Genomic DNA, 12197 nt, shown 5'->3' on the forward strand with positions numbered 1-12197 from the left:
GTAGCTAAACTTTGTTTCTAATTGCCAGGTTAGTACAGTCCGACAGTCTGACTCTATCGTAGTTAAACTTTGTTTCTAATAACCAGGTTAGTACAGTCTGACTCTATCGTAGTTAAACTTTGTTTCTAATAACCAGGTTAGTACAGTCTGACTCTATCGTAGCTAAACTTTGTTTCTAATTGCCAGGTTAGTACAGTCCGACAGTCTGACTCTATCGTAGTTAAACTTAGTTTCTAATAACCAGGTTAGTACAGTCTGACTCTATCGTAGTTAAACTTTGTTTCTAATAACCAGGTTAGTACAGTCTGACTCTATCGTAGTTAAACTTAGTTTCTAATAACCAGGTTAGTACAGTCTGACTCTATCGTAGTTAAACTTTGTTTCTAATAACCAGGTTAGTACAGTCTGACTCCATCGTAGTTAAACTTTGTTTCTAATAACCAGGTTAGTACAGTCTGACTCTATTGTAGTTAAACTTTGTTTCTAATTGCCAGGTTAGTACAGTCCGACAGTCTGACTCTATCGTAGTTAAACTTAGTTTCTAATAACCAGGTTAGTACAGTCTGACTCTATCGTAGTTAAACTTAGTTTCTAATAACCAGGTTAGTACAGTCTGACTCTATCATAGTTAAGCTTTGTTTCTAATAACCAGGTTAGTACAGTCTGACTCTATCATAGTTAAACTTTGTTTCTAATTGCCAGGTTAGTACAGTCTGACAGTCTGACTCTATCGTAGTTAAACTTAGTTTCTAATAACCAGGTTAGTACAGTCTGACTCTATCATAGTTAAACTTTGTTTCTAATAACCAGGTTAGTACAGTCTGACTCTATCGTAGTTAAACTTTGTTTCTAATAACCAGGTTAGTACAGTCTGACTCTATCGTAGTTAAACTTAGTTTCTAATAACCAGGTTAGTACAGTCTGACTCTATCGTAGTTAAACTTAGTTTCTAATAGCCAGGTTAGTACAGTCTGATTCTATCGTAGTTAAACTTAGTTTCTAATAGCCAGGTTAGTACAGTCTGACTCTATCGTATTTAAACTTAGTTTCTAATAACCAGGTTAGGACAGTCTGACTCTATCGTAGTTAAACTTAGTTTCTAATAACCAGGTTAGTACAGTCTGACTCCATCGTAGTTAAACTTAGTTTCTAATAACCAGGTTAGTACAGTCTGACTCCATCGTAGTTAAACTTAGTTTCTAATAACCAGGTTAGTACAGTCTGACTCTATCGTAGTTAAACTTTGTTTCTAATAGCCATGTTAGTACAGTCTGACTCTGTCGTAGTTAAACTTTGTTTCTAATAACCAGGTTAGTACAGTCTGACTCTGTCGTAGATAAACTTAGTTTCTAATAACCAGGTTAGTACAGTCTGACTCTGTCGTAGTTAAACTTTGTTTCTAATAACCAGGTTAGTACAGTCTGACTCTATCGTAGTTAAACTTTGTTTCTAATAACCAGGTTAGTACAGTCTGACTCTATCGTAGTTAAACTTTGTTTCTAATAGCCAAGTTAGTACAGTCTGACTCTGTCGTAGTTAAACTTTGTTTCTAATAACCAGGTTAGTACAGTCTGACTCTGTCGTAGTTAAACTTTGTTTCTAATAACCAGGTTAGTACAGTCTGACTCTATCGTAGTTAAACTTTGTTTCTAATAGCCAGGTTAGTACAGTCTGACTCTATCGTAGTTAAACTTTGTTTCTAACAACCAGGTTAGTACAATCTGACTCTATCATAGTTAAACTTTGTTTCTAATAACCAGGTTAGTACAGTCTGACTCTATCGTAGTTAAACTTTGTTTCTAATAACCAGGTTAGTACAGTCTGACTCTATTGTAGTTAAACTTTGTTTCTAATAGCCAAGTTAGTACAGTCTGACTCTGTCGTAGTTAAACTTTGTTTCTAATAACCAGGTTAGTACAGTCTGACTCTGTCGTAGTTAAACTTTGTTTCTAATAACCAGGTTAGTACAGTCTGACTCTATCGTAGTTAAACTTTGTTTCTAATAACCAGGTTAGTACAGTCTGACTCTATCGTAGTTAAACTTTGTTTCTAATAACCAGGTTAGTACAGTCTGACTCTATCGTAGTTAAACTTTGTTTCTAATAACCAGGTTAGTACAGTCTGACTCTATCGTAGTTAAACTTTGTTTCTAATAGCCAAGTTAGTACAGTCTGACTCTGTCGTAGTTAAACTTTGTTTCTAATAACCAGGTTAGTACAGTCTGACTCTGTCGTAGTTAAACTTTGTTTCTAATAACCAGGTTAGTACAGTCTGACTCTATCGTAGTTAAACTTTGTTTCTAATAATCAGGTTAGTACAGTCTGACTCTGTCGTAGTTAAACTTTGCTTCGACTGTGTTTGTGTCGGTCCGTACTGCTGTTTGTGTTGTGACATGAAAGTTGTTGACTTTTCTTGGTATTTTGAAGGAGACCTGAACTGTATCGCAGGAGCGACGTCTCGTAATGGAGCGTTCATCTGGGACGTGAGGAAAGGAAAAATCATCACTCGCTTTAATGAGGTTCCTTAAAAATGCTGTTAAATTTTAAACTAGTTATTATTAATTTGGGAAAATCACATGATTAACAGCCTACAATGTGGCCGACTTCTCTGAATTTTGTTAAAATTTTTGTTTATGATGGTGTCTGCACTGATGACGTCTGCTTTCCTCCAGCATGGTAAGAACGGTATCTTCTGTATATCGTGGAGCCATAAAGACTCAAAGAGGATCGCTACCTGCAGCGGAGACGGGTTCTGGTGAGTCCACATCTGCTCAGACAGCTGCTTTGAGTTTGTGGTACATAAAGATTCACTGTGTTTTATCTATGTTCACACAACAGCATCATCCGAACCATCGATGGTAAAATCCTGCATAAATATAAACATCCTGCTGCAGTGTTTGGCTGCGACTGGAGTCAGAACAACAAGTAAGACCTCCATCCTCCTCACAGCATGCACACCATTTCACCTGGCATCCATTATAACCGTCCTGGTCATTTTTATAACCATTGTTGTTGTATAAGCCTAATATGTTAATGATACACATCAAGCCATCACCAAGACTTTAAAGCTAGATGTACGTGCAAATTCTTTGTACATAGCTAAAAGAGCAAAAGCTTGTAAACACAATTAACATTAAAAAATAAAGATAAAGAATTAAACAATAAAAAAGTATTTTGCTGCTATAAAAATTAAAAGGAACACTTAAACAACACAGTGTAACTCCAAGTCAGTCACACTTGTGTAAAATCAAACTGTCCACTTAGGAAACAACACTGATCAGTTCCACATGCTGTAAATGGAACAGACAACAGGTGGAAATTATAGGCAAAGCAAGGCAGTTTATTTGTACAGCACATTTCATATACAGGACAATTCAAAGTGCTTTACATAAAACAAAGACATTACAGATATTTAGAAACAGTAAAAGGCATCAACACATAATCACAATAAAATAATAAATTACATTAAAATGATTAAAAGCAAGATAAGTTAAAAAGTTACCGTGCAGATTTCATGCATAGGCGCATGAGAAAAGAAATGTTTTTAACCTGGATTTAAAAATGTCTACATTTGGTGGAAGTTTAATCTCCTCTCGCAGTTTGTTCCATTTGTTTGCAGCATAACAGCTAAATGCTGCTTCATGTTTAGTCTGGACTCTGGTTTGGTCTCTGGTTTGGACTAGTTGACCAGAGTCTTTGGATCTAAGAGCTCTGCTAGGTTTATATTCTCTGAACATATCACAGATGTATTCTGGGCCTAAACAATTCTGGGATTTGTAAACAAGCAGAAGGGTTTTAAAACCTATTCTGTGACTGACTGGAAGCCAGTGTAAAAATTTCAAAACTGGTGTGATGTGTTCAGATCTCTTAGTCCTGGTTAAAACTCTAGCAGCAGCGTTTTGGATGAGCTGCAGATGTTTAATGCTCTTTTTAGGAAGTCCTGTTAAAAGACCATTACAGTAATCCAGCCTACTGGAGATGAATGCATGGATGAGTTTCTCTTGGTCTTTCTGGGAGACTAGACTTTTAATTCTGTTGATGTTTCTGAGCTGGTAAAAAGCTTCTTAGTGAAGCTTTGATGTGGCTGCTGAAAGTCAGGTCTGAGTCTATCACCACTCCCAGGTTACGAACTTGGTTGGTGATTTTAAGAGCCCGAGTCTCCAGGTGTTTGCCAATGCTGACCCTCTTCTCTTTGCTACCAAACAGAATAATCTCAGTTTTGTCTTCATTTAATTGTAGAAAATTCTCCTTCATCCAGGTGTTTATTTGTTACAGACACTGACACAATAAGTCTATTGGACTGCAGTCATCTGGTGACAGAGACACATAAAGTTGTGTATCATCTGCATAACTTTGATAATTAATGCTATAGTTCTGTAATATTTACCCAAAGGGAGCATATACAAGTTGAACAGAAGAGGTCCAAGGACTGACCCCTGGGGGACTCCACAAGTCATGGCCACTCGCTCAGATTCATAGCTGCCGATCGTAACAAAATAACTCCGGCCTTCTAAATAGGACCTGAACCAGTTAAGGACCGCTCCAGAAAGTCCAACCCAGTTTTCCAGCCTATGTAACAGGATTCTGTGATCTACAGTGTCAAATGCAGCACTGAGATCCAACAGAACCAGGACTGATACTAGACCAGAACCAGTATTCAACCTAATGTCATTTAACACTTTGACCAGAGCTGTTTCAGGGCTGTGATGAGGTCGGAAGCCGGACTGAAATTTATCAAGATTTCCACTTTAATTTAAAAAGTCATGAAGCTGGTGAAATACAACTTTTTCAATAATCTTGGAAATAAAAGAAGGGTTAGAGACGGTCTATAGTTGTTCATTATAGAGGCGTCTAGAGTCCTTTTCTTTAGGAGTGGCTTAATCCTGTCGTTAGTGACTATAGGCAGTTATAAAGACACCCCCAATAAAGGAGGTTCTGCAGGTGGTGACCACAGACCACTTCTCAGTTCCTGCTTTCTGGCTGATGTTTTGGTCACTTTTAAATGCTGGCGGTGCTTTCACTCTAGTGGTAGCATGAGACGGAGTCTACAACCCACACAAGTGGCTCAGGTAGTGCAGCCAAAACAGGCCTCACGACAAAGTTCAGGGGGCGACCCGGAGGCCGAGCAGACAAGAGTTCAGTTCTGGAGGCTGGCCTCGGTGCCGGACAGACCAGGGCACATGGAGGCCATACACACTACTGAGCCTCATTCTGACTTGTTTTAAGGGCATTACATCAAAGCTGGATAGGCCTGTAGTGTGTTTTTCCACTTTAATTTGGAGTGTGACTCCAAATCCAGACCTCCATGCGTTAATACATTTGATTTCCATTGATAATTTGTGTTCATTCATTCAGATCTAGGATGTGTTATTTTAGTGCTCCCTTTATTATTTTGAGCAGTTTGAGCAGTTTATATATATATAAATGAAACATCACCTGGAGCCCTTTGCTCGGGCCGCCCTGGATGGTGCCTGGCAGGGCTGGCGGCTGCTGATCTTGGCCTGTGTCCCGTGACCGCGAAGGGCTCTGGCTGGTGCTCTCCTCTCCCTCTGGGTGGGACTGGGGTGTTTGTGGTGGAGTTGCTTGGGTTCGTGCTTCACCGTTGCTGCTGATTGCCTGGGTCTCTGGCCCTAGTCTGCCTCTAGCCATCGTAGAGGCGTGGTCGCATTTGCAGGATGACACTCATCTCTCCCCATCACTGATCGCTCCTCATCCTCTACATGACAGTCACTGAGTTGTCCAGTGGGTTTATACACTAAGAGATACTTTTGTTTTTGCTCTGTTAGTGTGTATGTGGTACTTCAGTTGTTGTTGTTATATGTTGGTAATGTGTTTTTTTTATTTGGTCATTATTTAGGAACTCTTGATCACTGGCAGCTCTGTTTTTATTGTAAAAGCTGCAGGAAACTGTGTGGTGTAGAAGGTGGTTGTCTGGTGATAGTTTGGATTGCAAATTTGTTTGGCACAATACAGCAACCAGACCATCATTCTGTTTGGAAAGAAAGAAAGAAAGAAAGAAAGAAAGAAAGAAAGAAAGAAAGAAAGAAAGAAAGAAAGAAAGAAAAACTTAACTGGAGGCAAAACTGACGTGGCAGAATGCAACCAAACAGAAGACGTACACCAAATAAAGTCGATTTTTAAAAACCAGACTTGACGGGACAATGTTCCTATCTCCACGGCAACTCTGACCCAGGTGTACAAGAGTGATGAATAGCCACCATGTGGGCGGGGCAAGGCGTTCGCTCACGTGCGCCCGCTTTAGAGTTGATTCTGATTTATGAACGGAAACAGGTGTGGGACATCCGTGCGCACGCTTTGATAAATCAGAAAGTAGAATTGCGCAGCATTTCCTTTTTGTAGTTTGCTTTGCTTCGCATAGGTTGAAAAATGAGGCTCCTGGAGAGCAGGAATGAGCAGGAAACAAAAAGCAACACAGAAGGGAAGGAGCTACCAAAACAAAACAGGGAACAGAACTAAACGTGACTAAACCAAGAACATAAACCATGACCACATGCTGCAGTGTCATAGGGGTGTTTGGAGATTTATTTTGAGGTTTAGGTTGGTGCAAAATGTAGTAGCCATTTTGTTTCTCCCCTTTGTGTTTACTCTTGGCTGAGCTAAACTGGTATTTAACTTCCCCTGTTTGATTGTTCAAGGGGTCATTCATTCATTCATTTCTTAGCTGAACTTTTGAATTGGTAACGTTTCAATATTTAGGGTAAATAAAAAAAATAATAAAATGTCCTGCTGCCTTACTGCTTAGTTCCTGGCATGCCCTCATTCTGAAGCTCAGTTTAAACTGAGATGTTAGCACGAGCCAGACAAACACAAATCAGGTTGAAATTACCTACAGAAATGATTTAAAGCAGTACAAGTCTGGTATTTTTTCCCCTCCTGTCTTTTTGTAGGGACATGATAGCAACAGGCTGCGAGGATAAGAACGTCCGTGTCTACTACCTGGCCACCAGCTCAGACCAGCCGCTCAAGGTCTTCACCGGACACCTGGCCAAGGTTTTCCATGTTCGGTGGTCTCCGCTCAGAGAAGGAATACTTTGCTCTGGCTCAGATGATGGGTGAGTGCAGAAACAAACAGCGAAAGCTAATAAACACAAATATGTCTAAATATGACATCAGGAAAACCAGGAGCAGGAATATGAGGAATGTAATAAAACATCATGCTAACTCCATGCTAACACTAGTTAGCATGGAGGAGTTACACTGATAAATGGGAAGGATCATTTGAGATGAATTCACAGAGAAACCAGCAGTTTTGTCTGTGTGTGCAGCACGGTTCGTATTTGGGATTACACTCAGGACGCATGCATCAACGTGCTGAGTGGACACACTGCTCCGGTCAGAGGCCTGATGTGGAACACTGAGGTTCCTTACCTCCTCATCTCAGGTAAGTCACTACGACCACAGAGCTGGTTTCAGTGTGTCGAAAAGATCCACAGGAACATGGGTTCATTCATCTGTAGGATGGATGGATGGATGGATGGATGGTTGGATAGATGGATGGACGATGGATGGATGGATGGATGGACGATGGATGGATGGATGATGATGGATGGATGGACGGATGGATGGACGATGGATGGATGGATGGACGGATGGATGGACGATAGATGGATGGATGGATGGATGATGGATGAATGGATGGATGGATGGATGGACGATGGAAGGATGGATGGATGGATGGATGGATGGATGATGGATGGATGGATGGATGGATGGATGGATAAATGGATGGATAAATGATAGATGGATGGATGGATGGATGGATGGTTGGATGGATGGATGGATGGATGGAGGGATGGATGGATGATGGATGTTGGATGGATGGATGGATGGAGGGTTGGATGGATGGATGGATGGATGGATGGAAGGATGAATGATGGATGGATGGATGGATGGATGGTTGGATAGATGGATGGACGATGGATGGATGGATGGATGGATGGATGGATGGTTGGATAGATGGATGGACGATGGATGGATGGATGGATGGATGGATGGACGATGGATGGATGGATGGGTGGGTGGATGATGGATGGATGGATGGATGGATGGATGAATGATGGATGGATGGATGGATGGATGATGGATGGATGGATGGATGGATGGATGGATGGACGGACGGACGGACGGATGGATGGATGTATAAATGGATGGATGGATGGATGGATGATGGATGGATGGATGGATGGATGGATGGACGGACGGACGGACGGACGGATGATGGATGGATGGATGGATGGACGGACGGACGGACGGATGATGGATGGATGGATGATGGATGGATGGATGGACGGATGGATGGATGGATGTATAAATGGATGGATGGATGGATGGATGATGGATGGATGGATGGATGGACGGACGGACGGACGGATGATGGATGGATGGATGCTGGATGGATGGATGGATGGATGTATAAATGGATGGATGGATGGATGGATGATGGATGGATGGATGGATGGATGGATGGACAGACGGACGGATGGATGATGGATGGATGGATGGATGGATGGATGGACGGACGGACGGACGGACGGACGGACGGACGGATGATGGATGGATGGATGATGGATGATGGATGGATGGATGATGGATGGATGGATGGATGGATGATGGATGGATGGATGGATGGATGGATGGATGGATGGATGGACGGACGGACGGACGGACGGATGGATGATGGATGGATGGATGGATGATGGATGGATGGATGGATGGATGGATGGATGGACGGACGGATGGATGATGGATGGATGGATGGATGATGGATGGATGATGGATGGATGGATGATGGATGGATGGATGGACGGATGGATGATGGATGGATGGATGGATGATGGATGGATGGATGGATGGATGTATAAATGGATGGATGGATGGATGGATGATGGATGATGGATGGATGGATGGATGGATGGATGGATGGATGGATGGATGCTGCTGTATTTATATTGCTCATTTTAAAGATGTGTAAATTTGTTGAGTTTAAACCATAAACTGCTTTGTAGGTTCTTGGGATTATACCATCAGAGTGTGGGACACCAGGGACGGCACATGTTTGGATACAGTCTATGACCATGGAGCTGATGTCTATGGTGAGAACGTCACATGTTAAGAACAAAATTATACAAAATTGCAACAGATAATTACTCTTTCATCTTTACAACTTGTTCTCATAGCGTTTTCTAATGGACGACCTAATTTAGTCGAATTTGGTCTCATCCGTTTTGGCCCTGCGATTGCCTGGCGACCTGTCCAGGTGTTCCTGCCTTCTGCCTGCTAATTGCTGGGATAGTCTCCAGCTTCCCCTCGACCCTTAATAAAGTGAATGAATGAATGAATTGTCTAATATATATATATCCGTCTGTCCCTCTGGGTGTTCATCCGTCTGCATCGAGCATAGGTAGGCTTTTAGTCAGCCTGGCTTCAGAGCTGAAGAGAACTGGCTGCCTTTGTGAGTCTGGTACAGACAGTTGCAGTTTAAATAAAGTTGAGGCTGATCGATTATTGCGAGTGTGGATGTTGAGTGTTGATCGTCCTGACCTTGTCGTGTGTTTTCCTGTGTGTGAAGGTTTGACGTGCCATCAGAACCGTCCCTTCACCATGGCCAGCTGCAGCAGAGACAGCACCGTGAGGCTGTGGTCCCTCACCCCCCTCATCTCTCCTCTGCTGCTCAACGTCCTCAGCGAGCAGCCGTGGGAGAAGATCATCGGAAACACAGGTGAGAGCAGATCCCACATCCGAAGTGGGATTCTGTAAGCAATGGTGTGACCGAGCAGCTCGTGTCTCTGCAGACACGGCGATGGTTCCTGGCTCGCCGCCGCTGCTCTGCGGGAAGGTTTCCAGAGACATCAAGCAGGAGCTGGACAAGCTGAGTGGAGACGTCCGGGCCAAGAAGCTGCGCTGGTTCTCTGAGTGCTTCTCGGTAAGATGTTCAGACTGTCTAGTCTTCCAGAGTCAGTCAACAGACGCACAGTGGCAGGTGAATATTGCTTCCCTGGATGACGGGCAGCACAGGGTTGGACAACAAGTTTACCCTCAGCGCTATATTAGCCTGTGCAACGTACATATCAGGTTTTTGTGTTGATGTTCGAACAGCAGGAGTTCCCCTCGTTCTAAAGACTAGTGCATCCTGTTTTGTTATGTACAGCATTAAATATGAAAATTATGAAAAAAGAAAAGGCTGCAGTAAATATCTGTATGAGTTCAGCTTGGAGTGAAATGTGTGGCTGAGATCAGCTCACATCAGTTCTAGATGCAGTCAGTCAGGATGCTGCAGAGGCTGGGGTTCAGGGATCAGCCAAGGGTTTCTAGACCGGGAAGGGAAAGGCAGAGCGTCCATCCGTATCCAAACAAGATGACCGAGGTGATCGAGGTGAGCGAGGTGAGCGAGGTGAGCGAGGTGATCGAGGTGACCGAGGTGAGCGAGGTGATCGAGGTGAGCGAGGTGAGCGAGGTGACCGAGGTGATCGAGGTGAGCGAGGTGAGCGAGGTGACCGCACTGACCGAGGTGAGCGAGGTGAGCGAGGTGAGCGAGGTGATCGAGGTGACCGAGGTGAGCGAGGTGATCGAGGTGAGCGAGGTGAGCGAGGTGACCGAGGTGATCGAGGTGAGCGAGGTGAGCGAGGTGAGCGAGGTGACCGCACTGACCGAGGTGAGCGAGGTGAGCGAGGTGACCGAGGTGAGCGAGGTGAGCGAGGTGACCGAGGTGACCGAGGTGATCGAGGTGAGCGAGGTGACCGAGGTGACCGAGGTGATCGAGGTGAGCGAGGTGACCGAGGTGATCGAGGTGAGCGAGGTGAGCGAGGTGATCGAGGTGAGCGAGGTGACCGAGGTGATCGAGGTGATCGAGGTGAGCGAGGTGAGCGAGGTGACCGAGGTGATCGAGGTGATCGAGGTGATCGAGGTGAGCGAGGTGACCGAGGTGACCGAGGTGATCGAGGTGAGCGAGGTGAGCGAGGTGAGCGAGGTCATCGAGGTGAGCGAGGTGAGCGAGGTGATCGAGGTGAGCGAGGTGAGCGACGGCGAGTGATCCAGTAGCTGTTGTATAAGAAGGCAGGATGGTGATTGGCAGCAGGTGTGGGTAGTTAATACTCAGGGGAACAGCTTTGGTGGAGCGTGGCAGGATCTGGTGCGGGTGTGACAGTAAAACAGACATTGTAGGGTTTTAAAAATAAAAATACGGATGAAAAATATTTAATAAGGTAGAAAAACACTGACTGATGGTAACTAAATATTTTAATACGCATTATTATATATTTATTTATGGATTTTACTGGTAATTTCAATTTGAGCCACAAAGTATTCTATAAAAATTGTAGTAACTCTTCCTTTCCCCTTAGCGAATCGGATCAGTATCACCGATACTGGCTAGTATTTTACTTGGTATTAGATCGGAAAGAAAATTATCATCAGCCTGTGATGTCCTCTCTGTCGTTTAGTGGACACGAGGACTAGGACCAGGTCCTAGAAGGAAGTAAAGTCATCCTAGGACTACTTCATTATTATTATTATTAATATTATTATTATTATTATTAATAATAATAATAATAATATCAATAATAAAACAAATAAATAAGAGATTGTGATTGAGGTTGGTTGTCGGGCAGTTTACTTTAAAATCTAGTTTACTAGAGGATGGCTAGTGAAGACCAGGTAAGGTTCTGAGTTGTGGAGGTGTGATGCTTCAACGGTTGCTATGGTGTTCTTTGATTTTCAGCTCATCAGGATCTTTTTCTTGGTGACAGCTCGGCTAATAAGTAATCTGCTGTTTGTCTCATTCAGACTGGGAGTGGAGAGGTGGGATGGAGGGTGGTGCAGTGACCTCGTCTCAGAAATGTTTAACAGGTGTGCAGTTCCAGGTAACGTGAACTAATGTGGACGGATTTGTGATGCGAACGCCACTTTAAGCACCCTTTTCCCCGTGTAGTGAGTTCTGTGGGGAACTTTATGTCGTATGAGTTGCAGACTGGCTTCTTTGGACATGAATAAATATTTTTGCAGATCTGTTGGATAGATCTTTTTCCATTTCACAGATGGTATCGAGAGTGTCTGGCCGGATTTTACATTAGCCTAGTTTCTTTGATGTGTCATGCACATCAGCCTACATCTGCAGGTGGAGGATGTCCCGACATCCCCGCTCCTGAGGCACTGGTTCTGAGTCAGAAAATGTTGGCCTAC

The 12197-nt window shown here is 43.4% G+C and overlaps 1 protein-coding gene across 4 annotated transcripts in view; it reads left to right on the forward strand.

Moving 5' to 3' along the window:
- Positions 1-12197, forward strand: part of wdr17 (WD repeat domain 17) — a 73946-nt gene that overhangs the window by 26370 nt on the left and 35379 nt on the right. For all 4 annotated transcript variants that reach the window (XM_041983303.1, XM_041983299.1, XM_041983300.1 and 1 more), the window contains exons 10-17: positions 2427-2518; positions 2672-2754; positions 2838-2924; positions 6908-7072; positions 7286-7401; positions 9026-9112; positions 9589-9738; positions 9812-9942. In XM_041983303.1, the coding sequence (XP_041839237.1) occupies positions 2427-2518; positions 2672-2754; positions 2838-2924; positions 6908-7072; positions 7286-7401; positions 9026-9112; positions 9589-9738; positions 9812-9942 (911 nt within the window). The remainder of the gene's footprint in view (positions 1-2426; positions 2519-2671; positions 2755-2837; positions 2925-6907; positions 7073-7285; positions 7402-9025; positions 9113-9588; positions 9739-9811; positions 9943-12197) is intronic.

Source organism: Melanotaenia boesemani, chromosome 4, assembly GCF_017639745.1.
Source record: "Melanotaenia boesemani isolate fMelBoe1 chromosome 4, fMelBoe1.pri, whole genome shotgun sequence".
NCBI lineage: Eukaryota > Metazoa > Chordata > Actinopteri > Atheriniformes > Melanotaeniidae > Melanotaenia > Melanotaenia boesemani.